Below are 26,996 nucleotides of genomic sequence, written 5' to 3'. Positions count from 1 at the left end.
TATATAAGCATATCAAAAATACAAAACCGTTTTGAACGCAAGAAAATTACAACGTTCTATCATCATTTCATACTTCATCTAACATGTCTAATATGCACTGCTGGTATTGTGTTTTTCTAATAATTCATATATACATAAAATATTTCCATTGCGGAAGAAATGTGCTCTTTAGTTCCTTTTTATCATCATTTTTGTAGATTTAAGAGAATATTTTTTTCCGTGCCATGATTTCCAAACAATTCCATCACCAAATATATCTGTCTTTCCTCCTAGATACAACCCGTTAAGATTTGCCTCTATACATGTTTTATACCACCAAGCACCATCTCGCAATATAGCACAGCTAGTACCCTCCCATTTATCATTATCTTTGTCAAAGGTACTGAACTCCATGCCGTTATGATATGAAAAACTGTCGTCTACAAAAGATATAACGTTTTGCATTTGTTGGTTCATCTATAACAATTAAAGAACTTACTCTGCTATATCTATGTTGTAAAAAAAACGTGTTTTACCTGCAATTTTGCCATTTGTTTCCTATTCCTTATCGGAATATGTTTCCACAGTCTGGATTCTCATGATACCAGATACTAGAATCGTCTTTAAAAGTACACGTGACATTTTGATTGCATTTGATTGGTGCACGTGGTTGGGCAATGCATAGCAGGAGATGACTACACTGTCAACGCTAGAGTCCGGATTGTCATGGTGGGTCCGGCTTACATACAAGAATAAACACTGTTCCCGTTCTGTGTTAAAGAGCGTACCTTTACATATAATGTTTTACTTTTAAAAGTTGAATAGAGAGAGTTGTCTTATTGGCACTCATACCACATCTTTATAATTTTCCTGATTCTTATTTATTATTCAACTTTGTTTTGTTTTACAAACCAAAAAAAAAACGTACAGTTGATGTGTATTTCCCGGAATTTGCCGTATTATGTCGAAAGTGCATGTGATAACGTTAAAAAATAGCATGCGAGTATAACCAGAATCAGTTGATATAAACCTGAAGCAGTTGATACAAATTAAAGGTCATGTCACACGGCTACGGCATTTCGTCAAATTTAATGAATAGATATATATTCCACTTCTTTATATCATTGACTTTACAGTTTTATGATTTGAAAGGTTCCAGAATACGGTTATGCCAGACAAGTGCTTCGTTGGCACCAAATGAATACACAATTATGTTCTACTATGAAACTAATACGTTATAAATTTGGTGGAATCTGAATAGTCTGGTTTGGAATTCATCCCGAATCTTCAAAAACAAAAATCGGAAATACGGTGGTATTCGGCAATTCATTTATGGTCAATTTTATTGAAATCTGTACTAGGGCCTGTCACGCCACACATTTTTTAAACTAAATACCCCAAAGATGATTTTGACCAAGTTTGGTTTAATTTTGCCCAGCAGTCTCAGAGGAGATGATGTTTGTAAAGATATATAAGATTTACGAAAAATGGTTGAAAATGGACTTTAAAGGGCAATAACTCCTAAAGGGGTCATCTGACCATTCTGGTCTTGTTAACTTATTTGTAAAGTTTACTTTGCTGAACATAATTGCTGTTTACAGTTTATCTCCATCTATAATAATATTCAAGATAATAACCAAAAACAGCAAAATTTCCCTAAAATTACCAATTCAGGGGCACCAACCTAACAACGGGTTGTCCTATTCATCTGAATTTTTCAGGGCTGATAGCTCTTGACCTAATTAACAATTTTACCTCCTGTCGGATTTGCTCTAAATGCTTTTGATTTTGAGTTATAAGCCAAAAACTGCATTTTACCCCTATGTTTTATTTTTAGCCATGGCGGCCATCTTGGATGGTTTGGCGGATCACGCCACAAATTTTTTAAACTAGATAACCCAATAATGATTGTGACAAAGTTTGGTTTAATTTGGCCCAGTAGTTTCAGAGGAGAAGATTTTTGTAAAAGTTTACGACGACGGACGACGACGACGACGCACGATGGACGACGGACGACGGACGCTTTGGGCCAGGTGAGCTAAAAATGTAGTGATCATAGAAGCACGTTTTTAGGGCATAAAATAACCCAAGAAATATCTTAGAGTTCTGAAGGTGGTTTGTTAGAAAAATAATTTTGCCACTTTAAGAAACCTTCTTTGAAATGAGTCTTAATTTCTGTCCTTTCATCCTGGTCAACCAAATTAGCACAGTCTACAAATTATATTCACTGTTCCGTGTTTATCGTTCTGAATATTCATCAAGTATTAACCACTAGAGGCAAAGCAAACCTATCAACTAAATGTAAGCAATCATAATGCAGACGTTCTGACCTTCTCTAATTTTTAAATCTAAATCTAAGTCGACCGCGTATTGCTCTTTTGAATGTAATGTTTCCCAGTTATCATCACTCGTGAACTAATCTTTTCAATAATTACATTACATGTATGTTTCATTATTATAGTACGTTATTCATATTGTCTAACTGCACATCACGTGTTATTCCGTAAGAAATTGCATTACACAATAAAACTTTTCATCATTATGAAGCGAGGTCCCATAATAAAGTGCACAGGTAAATAAAATAAACTTGATGTAAATCGTGTTTGCATGATCATAGCTAAACAATGTAATTATAAGTATTGAATGCTTCTTTTTGTAACTTTATAGGGTTGTAAAAGCGTTGACCGTGTTCACATTTTTAGAATGAAGCCCTGCCGCACTTCATACAAAATGTACTTTGGTCAACGCTTTAAAACCCCAATAAAGTTACAAAAAAAGCATTCAATTCTTAAATAAACACAATATATATGGAATTTCGCTGTCTAAACTGATTGAAATTTTAAAATATCTCAACAGAGCCAGAAATGTATTAAATAGGTAATATCAATACTATACCTGCAGTACTAGATTCACGGTATCCACCAACACGTAAGATGTAGTTTGAAGCCTCATTGCCAACGCTAAACAAATCATACTCTGCATTCTTTTTATTTCCATCAAAGTCCTCAAGTTCGATGTAAAGTCTGTAATAACCGCTAGATGATATCTCGTTGATGAATTTGTTTCCTAAAAGATAAACAAGCTGTTTATAAGAACTACAGTATATCTACATCCAAGGGGGATTTGTACTGATACATGCAGACAGATATTTGCATTTTACAATTATCCGTACATCAAATATGGTTGACCTATTGTGTCTGGCAATTGAGTTAAAGACCAAAACACAAACATCAAACATTGACAATTGAACCATTAAAGATAGGTCAAGGTCAAATGATACATTCAAAACATACATGTAAACCTAACAATCATTCCATATAACAAAAAAAGTTGACATATGGCTTAATGTACCTTAAAAATAGACAAAAAAACTATAAACAGGGGCTAATGAACCATACAATTTAGGTTAATCTTTCCATATACCAAGCATAGTTTGCCCATTGATTATAGTACTTGTAAAGCAAACAACACACAAAAACATTAACATTGACCAATAATCCATGAAAATGAGGTCAAGGTCAAATAATACCAGCATGACAGATTTGTAAACCTTATAATCAGTATATCAAGCATAGTTGAAAAATAGCTTAAAGTCCTCAAACCAGATCCAAACGTAAAAAAATTACACTGACAAACAAACCATCAAATTTAATGTCAAGGTCGACATGTACCCATTATAATCATTCCATACACCAAATAGAAGTTACCTACTGCTAACATTATTTTAGAAACTGACCTAATCACCTAACTTTTACTTTTTACCGACAGATTATATGAGCTGTCGGACGGACATGTAGACGTAGCAAGAAACACATATTAAAGTCAATTTTTATTCGTAATAATGTGAAATTTAAAAATAAAATTTCATATCTAAAACTGGATGTGTTAAAGCGACACGAATGGCCTCTTCTTAAAAAGTGGGAAAATCTGAAATTTCAATAACACACGTGGACGCAAACGTGATAGTAGTCTCACATATCAAACATCAGCTCAAAAGCTGGAGGCGTATAGAAAATGTCCATATAACTGTAGTTTTCCAACTATTTTCAAATTGTAAACCCTTAATTATGGCAAAAATTAGCCGAGCGGAACGAAACTTTAACTTGATCGGTAACTTATCATGGTTAACGAACATACCAACAATCAGTCCAATATCTGAAGACGTTTAGAAAAAAAAACTCAGTATAATGGTTTGTTGCGAAATGGCGAAATTATGGAATGACAGAATTACGTTATGGTGGATAAGGTTTAAACTATTTGTCACCAACAACATCGTTGCGGGGCCATTAAATGTTCAATTCATAATGTCAACCCATGATAATCTTTACAATATAACAAATTCTCCGTTTTATTGTATTTTTTGTCATCTTGTAATCGTGAATGGTGCAAAATTTATCTTGCATTGCTGTCCTCGAGTAGCATTTTTGCTATTAGTTTACTAATACTCCAACAGGAACCGGACGTTAGCAAAAGTTTCCTCATGAATATAGTTAGGTTGATACTGATAACACAGAGGACATAAATATATTTAATAATAGTACGGAAGCATATGTATTTGTTTTGATAAAACACGTGTGTTAACATCAACACACGTTTTTAGAATACCTGTAATGTTTACAATGTATTCTTTTAGACATGTTTAATGTTTGATGTTATTATACGAAGTTCTGCCTCACGATGAGTAGCATACTCCATACAACTGACTTGCCTGCATTAAGCCAAAACCTTCCAACCCACCAACCCTCCTCTGCCACCATCACCAAGGCCCCCTACCCCGACCTGCCATCACCAAGACATCTATTGTTTGTATGTGGAAAGTGGTAATTTATTTATAATGATTTATTGAAGTTGTGTTTCTGACTGTGACCGAGCCAGTATAACTGTTTTATACACAATAAGAAATGAATGAGATAAGGCAATAGTGTGCATAACATAATATTAAAGGACTTGCGGTTCATTTCATGATTTTCTTGAAGATGAAATACCACCCTTGATTTTCCCCTATTAGTCTTTGTTAAATTTGCACTTTTCAAAAAAATGTGCAGAATTTATCTTTGTTTCAAATAAAGAAATACTTGGCATGAGTGAAGTTTTATCCTGTCCAGTTCTATAGAAAAAGTTTCACATAACATTTCATTGCATATAAGAAAATAATCATCATTGGAAGTTAACCAATCAAATTTCTCCCCTTATACTATCTGTGTACAAGGTTTAGTAACCATGTAACCTCAAGATTACAAAATTTTCTATAGAAATCACAAATAAAAAATAATGGTGTTTTGAAATAATCAAGACATATGTTTATGACACAGAAATAGTTTTACTGCAATAAAATGTAGGATTAATTACCTACAACGGTCAAATTCAAGGGAATATTTTTTTTGACCTACTTTCGCAACCGGATGTGACGTACCATGATTTGGTGGTATTACACCTAAAGAATGTTACTACTAGCAAGGAAGGTATTAAACTGTTGATCCAAGTTGTGAAGTCGAAGTCATACCGTCGAAATATTTACTGATGTCATTACGAATTGGTTGACCGTCTTCGAATATCTCTTTACCAATTTATATGTTCCAATTGTCAATATCCCTTCTCTTTTCCTAGAATGTGACCAACCAAATTAGACTGTTCACCGTGGCGAATGCAGAGCAGGGATTGCTAACACTCCTGCTAATCCTACCGGATCACACCAGATTTAATCGTGGAATCGTGTGCTTTCTGTATTGACATGTAAGTACATGGCGTAATAAAAATCTGCCAAAACAAATTTCCAAACTGACACTTAGTTTTAAGGAAAGACTTTAAGAGGTATAAGTTGGGTAGGTTAATAACAAATTGCTGTCAAATTTAAGAACAGTATTTAACAAGAATGTGTCTTAAGTACACGCATGCCCCACTCGCACTATCATTTTGGTAAAAATCTAATTTGGCATCAAAAGTAGAAAGATCATGACATAAGGAACATCTGTACTAAGCTGATTGGACTTCAACTTTATCAAAAACTACCTTGACCAAAAACTTTAACCTGAAGCGGGACTAACGAACGCACGGACGGACGGACGGACGGACGAACGAACGGAGTCACATAACAGAAAACATAATGCCCTTTTACCATCGTAGGTGGGGCATACAAATTCTATTTATACATTTAAATAATCTGATTAAAGCTATTGTTGGATTTAACAAGGTGTATGTCATTTGTTGTTGACATAATTTTAAAAATGAATTCTTTTTTTTCGAAGACCTTGTCCTTTTTGATATACTTTGTTAAGATCGTGAGAGCCAGTCAAATTGAAATGTATTCCTTTGGGTGTCTAATTTAAAAATACAAAGTTAAAACAGTAGGCGTTTGTCAATATATTTGTCATGAACACTGAATTATACAGTAAGCCATCATTTCATAATCGCCAACCACTGTTAAGCGTTGAATGAAAACTTTGAATAATAAATTTGCCTTGTTCCATATATCCCTATATCTATTATGAATATTTAATGAAGATATTGTTCATGTTGTTTAAACATTATCTGATCATGTTTGAAAAGGGTTTTTTTATCACAAAGGTTGCCAACTACAATTTACTTTAACAAACAGCACTTTGTATACTTTTGTTAAAATAGTTTGATTTCATCAATAAGAAATACCTGTTTTCCAATTCGCCGTTTCAAAATCTAATGCATTATGGATCGATTTTTAATTTTTTTATTGGTTCAAAACGTCTTTAACAATGGGAATTCAACCGACGAAGTGACTTTGTTTTCATTGTGGCGTAGGAAAAATGGAATTACCCATAGTCTCTTAGATTTTGAAACGGCTAATTATCAGTGTTAGAAATTAAATAGTACTGTTGTACGCATTTGAATGTTTTACAAAACTAATTATGGATTAAAAAGTTCCAAATTGTGTTCCTTTAGCGTACATACCTAGCCAAAATTCCTGCTGCAGGTTTCCAAATCCCTTTTGATAGGTAGACCATCCCCTATAGAAATTCGTTGAGTTATCTAGTCTCCTCTGAAACACCTGTAAAAAATAAAATATTTTACTTAGTTTTATTATTTGAAAAACTTAAATATGTGAAATATCTTAAAAAATATTGAATAGTTTAGCAAATCAGAAAAAATAGTTACATCATCATAACCAGACAAATAAGTAGAATAAGTGATTGATAACAAATAATCCTGCATCACCCTATATACCTATGCAAAATTTTCTCTTTAAACTTTCAAACGCTTTTGATAATATTCCTTTACATATAGCATCTTAATATTCGCATATTTACTTATATTTTACCTAGAAGAATTTACTAAAATCATACATCGCTAATTAAACAGGACAAGGATATGCTGAATTCTGCCGAGAAAAAAAAACCATGTTTAATTTCATTTCCAACTTCACATTTGTTTTTAGAATGATAGTGATAACATTAACGGTACAAATTTTTCTGCACCATATTATAAAATTCGCATGTAATGATTGTGTAAACTTGATGTCTCACTACTGTTTGTAACAAAAATGTAGTAATGTGCGATGTTTTAAAACTTTTATTAGTAATAGTAATGACAACAACCTGCCGGAATTTAGGCAAAGCAACACGGCGTATCTCATTAACAGAGGTTGTGGTTGAGTACCTGAGCTTCCATTCGGATGTTTTGAAACTTTAGTAATAGTAATGACAACAACCTGCCGGATTTTAGGCATAGCAACACGGCGGATCTCATTAACAGAGGTTGTGGTTGAGTACCTGAGCTTACATTCGTTTTTAATCATGTTCTTATTGTCTGATATCGATATACTGATACTTACAGTCCACCCCCCGCCCGCTGTTTCCATATCACAGAACACATCGAACTCACTCCTACCTTCAGGACTTATTTTATAGATCCCAGAAGTACAATCAGATGGTATGTCATTACAATCTTGTGGCACTAAAAATATCAATTAAAGGTCAATGTTACATGTGTGGTATTACGGGCGTTTTAACGTAACGTGTACTACTAGTTGTTTAACATACTGTAAATTCAGAAATTATTGCGAGGTTTTTATTATTGCGAATAATGCGACTGAGTTGTAAACGCAATAATTAAAACTCTCATTTTGTAATATTTTAACTGAATTAAGCATGACTTTTCTCAAAATCGTAAAAATTAAAATCGCATTCAAGTGTAAAATGACAAAATCGCAATAATAAATGAACGCAATAATTTCTGAATTTACAGTAGTCGAAATCAACTAAAGGGACATTCATACTCAAAAGTAAAAAATAAACTGACATAAATGGAAAAAGAATAACAAAGAACAGTATAAATAGCAACAAAGAAAACTAAAGACTGAGAGACACGAATCCCACCAAGAACCGGTGGTGATCTCATGTATTCCTGTCTAAGGTTAGCCATATTCTGAACCACATGTGTCATCGTCGTGTTCCTATCTAATGACCTGGAATGGTTTTTTAGGGTCTTGTATATTTATTTTATATTCGAGCGTATTTTTTGCAGACCGTTGTAGATTCATTTCAATTTAGTGTTTATCGTTGGCTTTTTATTCTTATATAACGGTTCCTTTTTTTCATTTTGTATCAACACATTAATTGTTATGATAACATAATAACATATGCAACGAGCTAGAAAAAATCTATTAAACTGATTGTTTAAATGCTGTTCTTCTTCAAACGAATTACATGGTAAATAGATCATAATATGACTTGCTTCATAGTAATTCAAAATGTAGATTATTAACTTACTAGGTCAGATCATAACAGTTCGAATGAAGATATAACATTGCTTTCATACCAATTTCATATACCTTTTCACCATGACTGTCACCGACCGAATTAAGACTTTTTTCAAGTTTTGTAATAAAATGAGCAACACGACGGGTGACATATGTGGAGCAGGATCTGACTACCCTATTAGAGCACCTGAGACCACCCCCGGTTTTTGGGTGGGGTTTGTAGTGATAAGTCTTTAGTTTTCTATGATGTGAATTGTGTACTATTATTTGTCTGTTTGCCTTTTTATTCTTTAGCCATGGCGTTGTCAGTTTATTTTCTATGTATGAGTGTGACTGTCCCTCTGGAATATTTCGCTCATCCTTTGTAATGTTATAATACTTATTACCCAGCAGCTTAGGTTACTTAGTAAAAAGATATAACATATATCTTTATGATTTTGTTTTATAACAACTTTACCTCTGTTATTTGGGAGGCAGCAAAACAAACTCTTCCATTCCCCATTGTCTTTACATACTAGAAATGGATTCCCTCTCATGGTAAAACCTGAATTACATTTAAAAAGGTTGGCTGTTCCTAGATTTTTATACATTCCAAACTTTTCTATGCAGGCTGCATTTTTTATATCTGGAGCAGATTCCTTGCAATCTAAAAAAAAAATTTTTTTATCAATCTTTACATAACAAAATCATTGGTTAATTTACACCTTTGTTATTCATTTTTTAGAATTGAGCAGCCTTCTGCACATATGAAATCTAAATATGTTTCATTTTTAACTTGGTCGGTCACATTTGGAAAGGGCAACGGAATTTTATTTACGACAATTTGAAAACACCCGTTGTTATCTGTAAAACATATATGCTATAACGGTCAACATCCTTATTATGTTATCAATTGAATTAGACCCTTTTAGTGCAAAACACTCTGTCTTTATAAAGATACTCCAATGAGGTTTAATATTACCTTCCAAACAAGGGAAAATGGTAAAATTTTAATTTGACGATTGCAGTGTGTCAACAGAACTTCCTGTATGATATTGTATTCTTCCAGATAAATTTAAAAAAAACACTTGTTTAATGAATGTGAATATGTACATCATGAAGAAACAAGATTTTTTACATGAAATATATATTTAGAATATATGAGGGAGAAAAAAGTTCGATTAAAAGAACCTTTCTTTTACAATTACGTAGATAGTACATAATCTTACTAAGAAAATATTCAACTACTTGATTTTGATTTACTAGTTTATCATGTCAAATTAGGACATAAGATCAACTGAAGGTAGCAAAATTTGAATGGCACAACACTTTTTTTTTTAGAATTTTGCTTCAACCATTTACGAACATTTAAGACATATCTTATCATTCATAGTTGACTGGTTTCTCGAATTAGAACATCAGATACCAAGAACCATATTAAGCAGATAAAAACGGATTTGAATGAGGATTTTAATTTTCTAAATGATTTTTTTTTCTTCATATTTTCACGGTTCTTTTATAGCCGATTATATGATATGGCTTTTTTTTTCATTTCAAAGGCAATGAGGCTGATTATTATTATTATTATTATTATTTATTATTATTATTATTATTATTATTCTACCATGACATATCTACATTTGTGTCATCTATTTCAGAAGTAAAATATTTTAAAAGAGCATTTGACATTTCAATATAAGAATTAAAATCAATATAACAAAACGTTTAAATGTTTACCTTTTTTCATTTCAAATTTAACCTTTCAGGGTTATGAATAATTTTCCTTGTAGCAGATATCTTCTTTTTTCACCTGTTCATAGACAGGAGCCTCTGGTCATTGTATGTCTTCTTTGATTTTTTATGTTAGATCTTTTATATGTTTTGATGTTCAGCATGACGTCCTTTTTCACTGAACTAGTACACATTCTCGTTCATGGGTCAGCTAAAACCCGCCCCCAGCTGCGTGATTTTCTAGCTGTGTTGAAGACCTTATGGTGGTCTTCAGTTATGTTCTGCTCTTTGGTCGGGTTGTTGTCTCTTTGACACATTCCCCATTTTCATTCTCAATTTTATTAAAGTTAACTATCAATATATATTCAACACATTGATAAGACATATATCAATCACGCAATACATTTTTATGCAAGTCCATCTTAGTAACTAAAATATAATCTTCTTACAAGCAGGTAAACAGGATAAACCACCATTTTGCTTTTTTCCACATTTTTTTCCAACATCACACGTATGGTCTGCACATCTTCCGGCAAGGGACTAAAAATAATATTTTCTTTCTTAAAGTCATAAGAAACCGCAAATAAAAAAAATTATGCATATGTTTATTTATAACACAATGGATAGTTTTTATTATTAAACTTATGTACATATAATTTTTTCTGAAGAAAATTCTTCAATTTATTCATATTTAGAAGGAGATAACTTTGATTTAATTTTTTCCTTCCAGGAAGCAATTCCCCCACATATTTTCCTTCTGCAAAGTGACCACAGTGTGACCCATCTCGTAAAAATCCGGTGATCACAATACGCATGGATGAGCTTAAAATAAACTATTATCTGAATTTGCATGTTAAACACGTGCTTTTTTCCATGCTGTTTTGTTGATTTTTTGTCGATTTTTGACAAACAGGTGACAATCGTTAAACTTCGGCTTCAAAACACAAACTTTAATTACCTGCCATATTTTCGCAACAACACTGTCCGATTGAAAAAAAAATTGAGGATTTTACGAAATTTACATGAAAAAAATGATAAATTCGTGCACAGAAGACTAAGTTTGTGATGTTAGTATGCATTGGTTCAAGAATTGGAAGAACATTATTTTTCACCGGTCACTCGTTTTCAAGAGACCAAAATGACACAGACATTATCAACTATATAGGTCACCGTACGGTCTTCAACAATGAGCAAAGCCCATACCGCATAGTCAGCTATAAAAGGCCTCGATATGACAATGTAAAATATTTCAAACAAGAAAACTAACGGCCTTATTTATATATGTTACAGTGAATAGGTGAAATTAGGAATTACACGTAATTACTAAACAACCAGTAAATACATGTAAATACTAGCCAATTTAGTAATTATATGTATTTACTAGTTGTTTCAGTGATTACTGGTATTCACTGACTTTATTTATCATTTTACAGCTATTTACTAACTTGATATTTTTGTTTTTAAATTAAAGATATAATCTGAGAAACAAAATAAGATTGATTGATTGATTGATTGTTGGTTGGTTGCTTTACGCCGCATTAGCACAAAAAAGGCTATATCGCGGCGAGAGCTTATTCGAATATTTTTCCAATTTAAAGCATATTTCTAAAATAAGACGAAACGTCTTTCAATATACTAAAATTCTTGACTAAAGCAAATTGATTATATACAAATAAAAATCAACAGTTAAACAACGTGATAAAAATTAATCAAAGCGCGAAAGCGCTGTAAAGGCAGTTAATTACAGGTTGTGTGTATTTCTAGTCCAGTTATATCATTATCTTCCATAGAACAGAGGTGGTTTGTAGAATTTAAGATTTAGAGTTCTTTTGTACCTAGTTCACCTATATCTATAGTCTACTGTTTACAGTATATTTTCTGTGCTTCCCATGAAATGCATTTTTAGCCATGGTCCCTCTTCTTTAGACATATAAGAACTTTTTCTTTTCAATATAAATAGACTATTTTTAATTATTGATTGTATACGCATATTCTATGACTCCCATAAAAAATAGTTCACAAAGATTGACTAGTCTCTGTACTGTGTGTATAGCAAGAACATCAAGTAACATAATGGTAAATGTACATAGAAACATGTCAACTTTTTTTATGACCATACCTGCCAACTGTCAGTATTTGCAGAGTATTTCCCCCATCGAGCTCGAGGCTCCCAAATGGCAATTTTGTAAGAGCAATTTTGTCGACTATTTTAAAGAAAACAATTAATTCAACAATGGCTATGAGCTTGTTAATGCACGAAGAAGCAAAAAAACCACATTAGAATATATTTGAAGGGAATCCATGACAAATAGTCCCACTTTTTCACTAACTCGCCCCACTTTAAAAACAAGAGTGTACACACTGAAATGTCTCGCCTTCTTTACTAATCATTGATATGATGTTGATAGTCCTAATAATAAAGCTTTATTACAACTGTCACATACTCTTAACATAAACCAAGAAAACTAAACATTGACCTTTGAACCATGAAAATGAGGTCAAGGTCAGATAAACCATGCCAGGTTGGCATGTACAGCTAACAATTCTTCCATACAACAAATAAAATTGACTTATTGCTTATAGTTTAAGAAAAACATACCAAAACACAAAAGCTTAACACTGAGCAATGAACCGTAAACAATGAGATCAAGGTCAAATAAAACCTGCGCGACTGACATGTAGATCATGAAATATTTCCATACACCAAATATAGTTGACCTATTGCATATAGTATTAGAAAAACAGATCAAAACTCAAAAACTTAACTTTGACCACTGAACCATGAAAATTAGGTCAAGGTCATATGACACCTGCCAGGTAGACCTGTACACCTTACAACCATTCCATACACAAAATATAGAAGACCTATTGCAAACAGTATAAGAAAAACAGACCAAAACACAAAACTTAACTATAACCACTAATCCATGAAAATGAGGTCAAGGTCAGATGACACCTGCCAGTTGGACATGTACACCTTACAGTGCTTCCATACACCGAATATACTAGACCTATTGCTAATAGTATCTCAGATATGGACTTGACCACCAAAACTTAACCTTGTTCGCTGATCCATGAAATGAGGTCGAGGTCAAGTGAAAACTGTCTGACGGGCAAGACGACCTTGCAAGGTATGCACATACCAAATATAGTTATCCTATTACTTATAATAAGAGAGAATTTAACATTACACAAAAATTTAACTTTTTTTTCAAGTAGTCACTGAACCATGAAAATGAGGTCAAGGACATTGGACATGTGACTGACGGAAACTTCGTAACATGAGGCAACCATATACAAAGTATGAAGCATCCAGGTCTCCCACCTTCTAAAATATAAAGCTTTAAAGAACTGAGCTAACATCGCCGCCGCCGTAGGATCACTATCCCTATGTCGAGCTTTCTGTGAAAAAAGTCGCAGGCTTGACAAAAAAACTGACCCAACCTGGATTACCAAATCGCCCCACTTATGAACTGTGTTAAATCCCGTTAATATTACTCCTGCCAACTGGTCCCACCTAATGGAAATCGGTGATATCTAGATAAATATATTATTAACCAGGATGAATTTAGTAATGCCAACTCGCCCCACTTATGGAAAAAGATGTTATCCCATTGAATATAAGTTCAATTCCTTATATTGCATTATGATACATTTAACAGGTTTCTTTTCAATTGTTATGCAAATAACTAAGCTTCAAAACTTACAGTTATTCTTTAACAATCAGTTTTTTTTTTAGAATTATATATAATTTCAGTATATATCAATAATAGTAATTAAATTAATTTTCGATTTGTTTGTATTCTGTGTAGATTAGTTTTCATTAAAGTGGTGCGAGTTTTTATTTTTAATTATATATATATATATATATATTAATCTAAATATTACCGTTTTTTTATAAGTAGGGCGAGTTGGCAGGAGTAATATTAAACATGATTTAACCAATTTCACATGTGGGGCGATTTGATTAATCAGTTTGTGGCGGTTTTTTAAAAAGTGGGGCCATTAACCAGTAGGGCGACTTGTCATGCTTCCATTTGAAGGCCCCCTGGAAGGTTTTGTATGACTATATGAACCATCTTTCACGTAAAACCCCATGTGCATTTTGAAAAGTTGTCAGATATGTTTCTAACTCCAGGCAAAATCTACCGGTATGAATGAAAAAGAAGTTTTCAATTAAGGCTCTGTGGCCATAACAGCTGTCTCATTAGCATTTTAACCACTTCCCATATTTGCAATTAAAACAATAGAAGAAAATTATTCAACGCAAAAACAAAACTTACTTGTAAATATGAAATCTCTTTACGGTATGAGTTTTTCTCATTGTTTGAGATTGTACAGTAGTACCTGTAGTTGCTTATACCTATTTCTTATTCACGTTTGCTTGATAAACTCACTAAATATCATATACATTATACCACATCTCCTTATTTTTATAAGCATTCCAATAACATGAACAATTGTAATTCAATTCTATATACCAAAGCAAAATGAACTGCACCACTTTCATTCACTAGTATGCATCTTTTGGCAAAATACAAGTTCTTAAATGACACAATATATATTTATTGATAAAAAATAAAATTTAGTATACAACTCTTTAACAGGTATAAAAAAAAGCACAGCTGTTTCATAACTTGTGAAATCTGTGCTGAAAACATAGACATTGATGGTATTTGAGTAATTCCATATGTAAAGCTCAACATTAGCTCGTCAGTTGGTGGTGGACAGTTGTAGTTCCTTCCTGCAGGCTAGGATGAATGACTTTTCAGGAAAACCAATTTCACAAATCAAAACTTTCCTCTAGATTTCTCCTACAATATTCATCCAGTTTAGTTCTTTTGTTTTAATTGGACACCGTCCTGATTTTTAATTTTGCAAACCATTCAGTCTCTTGCTTGCAAATGGTGCCTGAAAATAGGATGGGTATGGCAGTAGACAAGTCTCTTTAATGTGGGTTTGTGCCCTGAAAAAAAGTGTTATAACTTAAGTTTTTTTTAAACTTGTGCAACACACATACCTAAATAACTATAACATAGAAGAGAGCATCATTCGTGTCAATGTTTCGTTCCTGTTTACATTGTCATTGATATTTTTTCAGAAAGCCTGAGGCATAGCTCATGAATTCCTGTCATTACATCCTTAATTAATATAATAACTACTAGAATAATTATCAGCATGATATACTTACACTATCAGTGTACAGTCCAAGTCTTCAGTATATATAATTGTTGCATTCATTCACTCCTGTGTTCAGTCGTTCAAAAATATGTAAACATCAACAAATTAACTTTAATAAGGACAAGAAAACACTAGAAAAGATACGTACATACAAACCGTGTTTTATAAGTGTATTTGAAAGAGAAATATATCTGGTTAAACGATGTATAAAGGAGAAATATATCTGGTTAAACGATGTATAAAGGAGGAAAAATTGTAGATATTGCATAACGATGCTTTCTACCTAATAGCACGTGGATTTGTTTACATATTTAGACTTGACCCAGTATGACCCGTACCTTGTAGGTCACCGCCGTCGTTTAAACACTAGACTACAGTCGTGTATAAGACAATAAAAAGCTTAAGCCTGTACCATTTGTGTGAAGTAAATGTGTTTGTTCTGTACATTTAAATTGTTTTACCTGATAGCAAGGACGTTTATCTATCCGTTTCCTTCTCAATTCACTTTGTCAAATTCTTCGAACTTCTTCAAAACATACGTATTACTGCGCCCGGAAGTGAGAAAAATATGAGAAATCCTCGTAAAATAATGCTATCTTCAATTTTGTGAAATCCATTTTGTTATATTTATTATACAAAGATAAAAAAAGTTACGGTTAATTATGAATTTGCCTATCATTATACGGAACGTTTATGGACTATTTTTCCATAGCTGTATGTCGGTCATTTTGGCGGGAAAATGTACACATACACACGTAGATTGGCTGGTACCCGATCGTAGTGTTACACATCACATATATCAAATAGCTAATACCCGGAACGTAGTACCGGGAACCAGGATAATACGTAGACAACATACATAACTTATACCGAAATTGAAAACGCTTTACGGTTTCTCGTTAATAAACCGAATTCCGCTTTGAATTATAGAAGATGCAATATTAATCATGTTCAGTCGACTTTTCATTGTTTTATCAACGTCTGAAAGAATCTTTAGATGTCAGATAACACTCGAAATTGACCCGACCTCTTTCCACACTGATTACACATAATGATAGTTTGTAGTCAGGTTGACTGCTTATAATGCAAAATACATACTTATAACAAGTTCTATAAAACGAACAATACACACTGATCGTTTCTTTAGTCCCCAATGTAAATGAAAGAAACAAAAACCATATCATACCATAAAAAGAAGAGAAGAAATTCGAACATTTCCGGATCTATTTCTGGCAAAAAGACCCCCTGCATAGATTGCGTATGAAAAGATGAACCTCATGACTTAAAAGTCAGGCATTAAAGCACTGCCTTTAAAAACGATTTAAATATAATAACATTTTTATATTCTATAATAAATTCTAATTTCTTTTATAAATGCAATAATATTTGTAAATGGAACATTATTGAATAAATCATACATATTATTGACATTGAAATGCTTCTTACGAATATCAGCAAAGTCAATACAATTAATTAAAACATGGTTAATAGTATACTTGCAGTTGCAAGGAACACATTGTGGTTCATCTTCATTTTTTAAAAGGTACTCGTGTGTTATTCTAGTATGACCAATACGACATCTAGTAATAACACACTGATCTTTTCTGCACATAATATTATTAAAAGGTTTGCCTAAATAAGGTTTAATTTCATGCAATTTATTATCATCTTTTTTACTCCATTTATTTTTCAATATATTAAAAACATATTCTTTAATATTAGATTTAAAATCAGTATATGGTATATCACAGTTAGATAGAGGGTCACCCATGGCATTCTTTGCCTCAAGGTCTACAGCTGTGTTTCCAAGGATTCCAACATATAAAATAAGAAAGTAAAAGGGTAGATATTTTAGGGCTGACTTAATTAAGGATTAATGAATATAAGGCACACCTTTAGTGGTTGTGAATTGAAAATAAAAAAATGGTTGTTTTAAAGTACTGAAACTCCCTAAATATCATTTAGCATGCAAGACAATGATCATGATGATATCAATCCAAAATTGAGATATACATTTGTGAGAAGTTTATAGGCAACTTTATCAGCTCTTTTTGATGATAAACATTTGATAATGCAAAGTTTGATTGAATAATTCTTAAAATCTCATAAAATTCTTTATATTGCAATCTCCATCAGGCATACTCTGCTTACTTCATTTGCTTTAATATTTTATATTAATCAATTTAATCAAAAGCAATCATATTATGTCCTTTTTAACCTATTTTTAATTAACTTTACATTATGTTTGAAAATTGCATTGTAATTGTTCTGCTCATTTTGGGCGCCGTGATTGGCAAATAAAATATTTGTTGTTTGTTGTTGTTTTTGAATATAAACTTGCCCAATGACATAAGTCAAATTCCTTTTACAAAATAGTAAAACGTGAAGAGAAGCTTGACTATAATTATGATATTATTTTCAAGAAGTAAATTTTGTGAAAATAAAATCAAGTTTTCCCGTATTTTACTTATAAATGGACTTATATACCAGTTAACATTACATTCACATTGTGGTTAAAGTTTTGAAAATTTTGATAACTTTCTCCGAATATCCTGGATTTCTACCAAACTTAGACAGAAGCTTGTTTATGATCATAAGATAATATCCAGAAGTAAAATTTGTAAAAAATATCCCTTTTCGTATATTCCTTATAAATGGACATACACTCTGCGGTTAAAGTTTCTTTTTTAACATTTATTAGATTTCATAAACCGTCCTGAATTTTAACCAAATTTGGACATAAGCTTCTTACAGCACTAGTCAAAAAAATTGATATAATCCCCTCATTTTTGTTGAGCCTGCAACTAACAGCTAAAGTTGGCGAGATACTGGGTTCTGCAAAACCCTTACAATTTTAAATCTGATTACATCGGTAACCTATCTCCAGCTAGGGGTTGAATTGAAGGTCACATGAATACGTATTCAATGAGGTCCAATTATTCACTTGCAAGTGCAAAAATCATCAACCATGTTTCTCTGCTTATTTTAGTAAAATAGAACCAGATTGACTGCTAAAAGTGAATTATAATTTACCTATATAATTTCCATTAATGATTTAACAAACAAAAAAATCATATTCAATTTATTTTATATCTCGTAGCTTATGCTCTTAAAACAAAAAGGGTACATTTTAGGCTCATCACTTTTTAGAGTACCTACTGATCTTCTCTAGATAGAATTACCATAACTTTTGATCAGCTTACCATATTACAACAAGGCATGGAAAAAAAACCTACAAAATTAAACGTATCAACTAACGGTAAGAGTGGAGAAGATTGTCATATTCTTGACTTTGTAAAGGGATTTAACCTGGATTTTAACTAGATAAACCTGCGACTTGTTTTCTACTTGTGTACAGTTCCGTTACATTGACAAAAATGGGTGAGCAACCATGACAGACGTAATATGTTAATATGAAATAGTTAAAATACACCTACCTAAAAGATAGGAATTAAAATATGTCTATCAGAAGGGTCAACACTTCCTTCATTTCGTGTGGCATACCAATGTATTTCTGCGACGCATAAGCATTGCATAGAAATATGTTAGCTGCATCTATTGATGAATAACCTTTAGTGGCTTTTATCAACCTTTTGAGATACAATTGCCAAAACCTTGAGTGGTTTTTATCAATCCTTATCAGTCAGAAATTTGAAACGAAAATAAATTCATTATTTTGTAGTGTCCATTGTATTGTTTAAATATTCATATAGTCTTTATGCATGTCATTGGTCTGTGTTTATGGTCTAGAGGTAAATAAAATGTTGACGTTTATCCCGGTTTCGTGTCTTTTTGTAAAAGATAGGCTATTGTATTTAGCAAAGGGGTATACAAACTCATTAGTCAAAAACAAAAAGACAATGCAATTGCAAAAAATGAAAACTGACATAAGCCAAACAACAGAACACATAACACAATTTCGAAAACTAAAAATTGACCAACACGAACTATACAAAAAACCAGAATGATCTCTTTTGCTCCTAAAGGTCATGCAAAACTACTCAATATGTAGCAACAGCGATTCTTAATTACGATGTATACATACCTTTGGCCATGTTGATATTTTACTAAAGGTACTTCTAGACTCATCATTGAGCTGTTTGTCTCTAGGCATACCTCCGAGTAGATCACATAGCTTCCAGTCTTTTCGATAGTTTATTGCGATGCATTGTGACGTCACCAAGCATTCTGTTACACACTCATGCATTCCGACACGTTGAACACGGCGTAATATATTGTTTTCTTGACTTTTTCCATGATGCAGTGTTCCTAATTTGGTTAAATCGTTTGGACGTTGACATTCAAAATCGTCTTTGTCGCAAAATTCTTCTAATACACACGCGTTTTGTTTAAAAATAAAAATAAATAAAAATAAGTAAAGATTTAATTTGTCCATACTTATACAGTGAACTTCAATCACTGATGTTATGTGTTTCTCTGTGTTGTCTGTATCATGCAATTAATGAAGATGACATAATCTCACTTACGTATTTTAATTTATTTAAAATAATCGTGTTTACCGATTCATATCGTCGTTTAATTACTTGAATTTAGATTGCGTCTTTTTTACGGATGGGAACCTAAAAACACTGAAATAACTCAAAACGAATTAAAAATGCAAAACGTTCTATAGATTTTTTGAAGTGTAGTTGGTTTTAAAACGATTATTTAAATATCTAATTCATGGAAATAGCTTCAGCACATAAAAATGTATAAAACCGTCGACGATATATACAACTAAACTCTATAAATTATTCCGAAAGAATCTAATATCTTTTTTGAAATTATAACGTTTGCATTCAGGTACTATAGGGAATCTTTTGGATTGTCTAGTCAAATAATATACTTAGATAACTATTTTCTACTATTTAGGTCAAATGTGTTTAAATGATAACAAAGGTTATTTTTCAATTCTAATAGGGTGCTTTGTTAAATTTTCATCCCATCAATATTATTTTGTCATGTGGCCGTGACGATAGCAACTTTTTTAATGATTAACTTCGTACAATGGGATTTAGAATTAGATCAATATGGACTGACTGTTTTTTCTCTGTCTACTTGAAATAAACTCAATAAGGTGCTACACATTTTTTATAATTTAGATGACGTCCGATGCCAAGGATGTAATTTTTTAGTGTTATCTACTTTTGTACATGCGCGACTTTGTAGAGCTTGTCAAAAATTAAAGTTTCAACTCCCTCAGGCAAATTTTGCATTTAATAAATATTCTTCTGCGAGTTCCCTTTTTTACAAAGTTCCTCGAGTATTCAGGTTTTTATACATCTTTTGCTTTTAAATGTTTGATGTCATCGTTCCGGTTGAATGATAAAGTAGACGCATCCTAAAAATGGTTAAAAAAAATAAAAACAACACCTTATAAATTTCATGCGTCCGAAGCGATTTTCTGAATTTACCTTCATCAGGAACGCTCAAAGCCGATGTGTCAGGCTTGTGAAGAAGATCATTTTAATATTCAGGAAACATATAATAAACATGTTGTCAAAACAGACTTATTTGCAGGTATGGTACCAAACTTTCAAAAGTAATTACCATTTATAATCTTTTATCCTGCAATAGGGTGTCCAACTATACAGATACAGCCCTACAGATATCGCAATGCTGTATCTGTATACTATACAGATATTGCTTTAAAGCTCCGCCCACTGCCGGACTGAATAATGTTTGAACCTGTGTGACCTCAGAATGTGTATCCCAGTTGCATTCCAATGACGATGACAATTGTCTATTTCAAACTTGAATGTGTATGATTGTGTTACAAAATCAACCATGTCAATTTCAGCATGCATGATTAGTGTATGTCAAGTCTGAAGCGTAGGACAACTCGTACACTTCTGTTTCAAATTTGACAATGTTTTGTTATTTGTTTTTAGTTTTTACAGTTGAAATTAGTTGTTATGTTAAATTAGATAATTATTTACCTTGAGCGATGTATTATTGTTGACCATTCGAGATTCTTTTTTTTGCGAACCCGTCTTCAGCGTAATGTGTGATTTTGATATTACTACGCGGGCCTCAAGGGATTACAAATCGAAAATAAATGCTAAATATGTAAGTTTTTTTTGTCTTTCAAAACACAAACGATATACGGAATAAATTGCAGGATAAAGACAATATAACTGTTTCGTGTCTTTAAGTAGTAGCTGTATTTGAACTCGGCTCGAAACAGGTGTAGTAGCTCGCTAAAAGCTCGCATACACCTTGTTTCCTAGCCTCTTACAAATACAGCTGATATTTGAAGACACTAAACAGTTATTGTCTATATTTCATTACAATTTATTTGATAGCAGAAGTTGCAGGAGATAAAGGATTGTAAATTCAAGAAACACGTGTCATGTTCAGAGCAATTGGTTATATCAGTTTGAATTATTATGAATTAATTAGCAAGTTAACCAGAGCACCTCATCAAAGTATAGTCTAAAATTAGGCATTTTAAAGTATGTGATGATACGATTATTTGATACGATAATTTTTTTTCTTAGAATTATGTCCAAACATCGAATTCAGTGACAATATATTTATTTGAAAACACATTTTTCTGCAACAGAAGCGCATTTTGACAATAAATGTCTCTCCATATCAGTGATGCTTTACTTTCATCGGTAGTTATACATCGTCGGCTTTGAGCGTTCCTGATGCAGGTAAATCCAGAAAAGCGTTTCGAACAAATAAAATTACTTAACGTGTTCTTTTCATTTTTTACAGCATTGAGTCGATACCTCTGTTGGTGGACTATCAGTCCTCGAGGGTATCATCAGTTCATGAGTCAGTACTTCGGAACTCAAATCTTTCTAAAATTTTGAAATTATTTTGAAACCAAGGTTTCAACTCCCTCAGGCAAAGTTGGTCTTTTAGGTGTAACTCCACCAAATCATAGTACGTCACATCCGTTTGCAAACGAAAACGGGTCGAAAAAATTATTCCTTTGAATTTGACAGCTGTATGAAATTAATCCCACATTTCATTGCAGTAAACCATTTCTGGGTCATAAGCAGATTCTTGGGAGTTTCAAAGCACCATTATTTTTTTCATTTGGTATTTCTATAGAATATTTTGACAATTTGAGGTTATATGGTTAAAAAACTTGTACATAGATAAAAAAAAAAAAAAAAAGAGGTGACAATTTGATTGGTCAACGTCCAGTTGTCGTTATTTTCTTGTACTCAATGAAAAGTTTTGTGAAATTTTGTCCATAGTACTGGACACGATAAAACTTTTCTCATGCCAAGTATTTTTTATTTGCTACAAAGATAAATTCTGCACAATTTTTTGAAAGTGCAAATTGAACAAATACTTATAGGGAAATCAATGGTGGTATTATATGGTTACATTTATAAATTAACTGTTTACAAAATATTGACTTTTTTGAAATACTAAAGCTTTTCTACCTCAGTCATAGATTACTTTACCTGAATTTGGCAGAACTTTCATGAATTTTGGTCCTCAATGCTCTTCAACTTCATACTTTATTTAGCCTTTTTAACTTTTTCGGATTCGAGCTTCACTGATGAGTCTTTTGTATACGAAACACGCGTCTGGCGTATATATATATAAAAAATTTAGTCCTGATATCTATGATGAGCTTATTTACTACTAGATAGATTTGGCTATTTTTTTTAGGTATTTTTTTCGTAAAGCTCTTCTTCTGTTTCGGTACTTATATATCCTCAGCTTTCAAATATGGACCATAATTTGCTATTGGGCTCCGTTTCCTATAACTATAGAAAAGTGATAAAATGTGAATTACTGTAAGAAAAGTTGTAACTACATCTAAAGATGCCATTATTTTTATCAACATACAAGTGTATGCTACTCTTCCCTAGAAAAAAAATTAGAATATACGAATTTCAAAGATTTTACAACCGTATTTTTGCGTCGTTTCTCGCGTTACTTATTGCTTCCGAAGAGCATAACGCTGAATGATTTATAGATAATCGTAACCGGCAAATTCGTAACTTTTGCTTTCAAATAACAAAGAACATCGACCAATAAGAATAGTGAGAAGAAAATGCCGAGAACTATAAGTATTTATGTAGCAGATGTAAGAACAGTGGCGTGATTTTTGTGTCCCATTTCGTAACGCAATTTTTAGATGATGTAATCTGCTTTGTTGTAATAGAATTCTTAAAAACAATATGTAAATATGAACTCTCGCGAGATGTTCAAACAGGTAGATCCGAGATGATTAACATTCTTGTTTTGATCTTCGTAATAATTAAGTAAGAAAATTACGTTGTCGTTATGCGTTACATTTCTCACGAAACAGAAGTCCAGTTATTTATTAAAATTGTTTTTGTCCTTAAGTTCTAACCATTTCCGGTCATACGTGAAACACGTGACTAACATGTGATAACGCCATTACGGCCGGATGTACGAAATACTAGGTCTAAACATTGTTTTTGTTTCCAACGGGATGTTAGCAAACATAATCTGTAGACTTGTTTCGTCTTGTTTAAAAGAGGAAAATACAATTGTCAAAGGGATTGCGCCGGTGGTCTGTTATTTTTCCTATGTGCATAATGTTACATACGATCCTGTGTGAAAATAAATGCCCAATTACTTGACAAAATTGATTTCATATTTGACAGACGTTAGAACACACTTCGTTTCCCGATAATGACGTGAAGAGTCCTTGGAAAAATCAATCGAAATTACGTCTCTTATCATTGCACCAATGCTCGTTGGATTGATTTAACTTCAGCAGTAAATATTACTGGATATTTTAGGTGAATAAATATAATTTAATAACAAATACATGTTAATATACCGTTACACTTAGAATGTACAAAGTTGGAATCCTGTCACAGTTTTTAATTAATATTTTTTATTCATGTTCTGCAAACACTTATCAGAAACGCAATAAACTTGTCAAAGGAGAAGTAAACTTTTAACATGCATGACTTGAAAGGAAGTACTTTATTGATTTTAGCCCACTAAAGTAGGTTAAAATGTGGAAACCATGTAGATAGTGTACGATTTCTTATGGTTTCCTGTCAGGTTTATAAAAACCTTTAATATAACATTGAAAATAGATTTTAAATATTAACATGAAGCAAGTAACACTAGTAATGGTGTTTATTTATGCCTTTTGAATTATATTGTGCAAAATAAAGAAAATAAAGATTGGTTTCCTGTTTGGTTTCATGTCACGTAAACGGTGAATCAAAATGTATTAATTTTTTCTCGAAAAACTCAATTGTTCCATTCATACTATTCTAACACCAACACAACCCACAAAATAAAAGTTAAAATTTTAGAACTTATAAAAAAGGATACAAAAAGAAACCAAAGGCCGAATACCAAATTATGGTCCATATTCAACTTTGAGCGTTCCTTATTTAGTAAATCCAGAAAAGCGCTTCGTATGCATGAAATTATTTAACAAGTGGTTTTCATTTTTTTAATAAATTGGCCATACGAAATCAAGGCTGTTTGTTTCAACTTAGTTAAATGATTTTAGTACTCAGCTTGAATAAAAATTCATATGAAGGTTGAAGAGATTACAATAAAATTATACTTTAAATCAAAACAGACATTTGACACTTCAGTACTGACAGGAATATCAATTATATGGTAATTCTAATAAATTTGCTGTTTACAAAACTTTGAAGTTTTGGAAAAACTAATGATTTCTTATCCGAGGCATAGATTACCTTAGCCGTATTTGGCAAAAAAATTTGTAATTTCGGGTCCTCAAATCTCTACAACTTTGTACTTGTTTGGCTTTATAACTATTTTGATATGAGCATCACTGATGAGTCTTATGTAGACGAAACGCGCAGCTGGCGTATTAAATTATAATCCTGGTACCTTTGATAGCTATATACCTACAATTATACATGTTTTCAGTTTTCAATTTCATTTTTCATATATCAATAATTTAATTTAAATGCGTCTCTTATCATGCTTAAGTATCTATTTTTTTAACAACGTTTTGAAAAAAATTACTATTAATCTCAATTAATTTCATACTGTGTGAACAAAGTTCAACAATAAAATAAAAGCCGGCAGATGTTAGAAAATAAGTATATGAATATTTAAACAAATTTGATTCTCTATCGATATTAATCACAAGCAATTCTATACAAACACAATAATTTAAAAAACATCAATAAACAGAAAACGATGAAACTTGGTAAAACAAAGGTTCATACAGCTGTAAAGGTCTTATCTATTTACGAATCGTTTCATTGATTGTCATTTGAATTAATACCGCAGTTATACTTCCCTTTTTAAAAAGTAGAATAGAAAAATACCTAACTCGAAGGAAATTTCTAAACCGACAGTCCCGTATCAAATGACACATTCAAAAGTTGAAACGCATCAAAGGAAAGGAAACAGCTGTCATATTCCTAACTTGTTACAGGCATTTTGTAAATGGTGGATTGAACCTGGTTTTATAGCTATATAAACCTCTCACTTGTATGACGGTCGAATAAAATTCCATTTCAGGTATATTGACAACGCTGTGTGGACAAAACATACCATAGCATAATAACACAATGATTGGATGTAAAAGTACCGAGCCACGTGAAATGGATATTACCAAATATCAACTAACCGGTAGAAATAATAATTTACCAAAAAATATAAAACAATACTTTAACACGTTATTAATAAGATAAATAACGTCAGTACGTCTTTAGAATCTATACCATACGGGTGCTACTTGTGGAGCATGATCTGCTTACCCTCTCGGAACAATTGAGATCACCCCAAGTTTTTGGTGGAGTTCAAGTTGCTTAGTCTTTATTTTCTATGTTGTGTTTTATGTACTATGAATTGTCTGTTTGTTTTATTCATTTTTAACCATGAAATTGTCAGATTATTTTCGATTGACGAGTTTGAATTTCGAGCCCTCTTGTATCTTTTGTCCCTCTTTCAAGACCATCTTCTATATTTTTTTAAGTTGGTACGGAATATAACAAGCTACACCTCTCACTTGTATGACAGTCGCATACAATTTAAATTTTATTTACTTACTGAAGCATGTATAAACTTCAGTCTGTTAACAATCCAATCGTACAAATTCTACCATTAACAAGTTTGAAAAACACGAACAGGAACTTCAAAGTTTTTTACCATAAGGTATACGAAAACAAGCATTCAGATTTAAATTAAATCAGAGTGAACTAAAATCACTGATGGAAAGATTGGAAGAATTGTGTGTATAATTTCAAGGCTACATTTTAGAAAGATAACCAATGTTTAGTTGAAGAGATTGGAGATAGAGGAATGAGGAAGAAGTATTGGCACTATATAGTTGAGATAGCTTATTTATTGTACTTTAAAAAAAACTTTCTTGGTCTGTATATTAATTAAATTGGCTATACAGTCCATCTGAATAATTTTCATTCATTTTCGCATTATATCACAC

General features: G+C 32.1%; 1 protein-coding gene across 1 annotated transcript; it reads right to left on the bottom strand.

The window, feature by feature from the left end:
• Positions 1-92: 92 nt before the first annotated feature.
• LOC134717889 (microfibril-associated glycoprotein 4-like) lies at positions 93-19,913 on the bottom strand. The gene is made up of 7 exons (XM_063580386.1): positions 19,647-19,913; positions 10,870-10,960; positions 9,168-9,356; positions 7,784-7,905; positions 6,904-7,000; positions 2,875-3,045; positions 93-419 (listed from the first exon to the last, which is right to left on the bottom strand). The coding sequence occupies exons 1-7, from the start codon at positions 19,806-19,808 to the stop codon at positions 169-171; spliced, it is 1,083 nt and encodes a 360-aa protein (XP_063436456.1). The 5' UTR covers positions 19,809-19,913; the 3' UTR covers positions 93-168.
• Between the last annotated feature and the right edge of the window lie 7,083 nt (positions 19,914-26,996).

This window comes from Mytilus trossulus, chromosome 5, assembly GCF_036588685.1.
Source record: "Mytilus trossulus isolate FHL-02 chromosome 5, PNRI_Mtr1.1.1.hap1, whole genome shotgun sequence".
Taxonomy (NCBI): domain Eukaryota; kingdom Metazoa; phylum Mollusca; class Bivalvia; order Mytilida; family Mytilidae; genus Mytilus; species Mytilus trossulus.
This window is presented reverse-complemented; position numbering and strand designations above follow the sequence as displayed.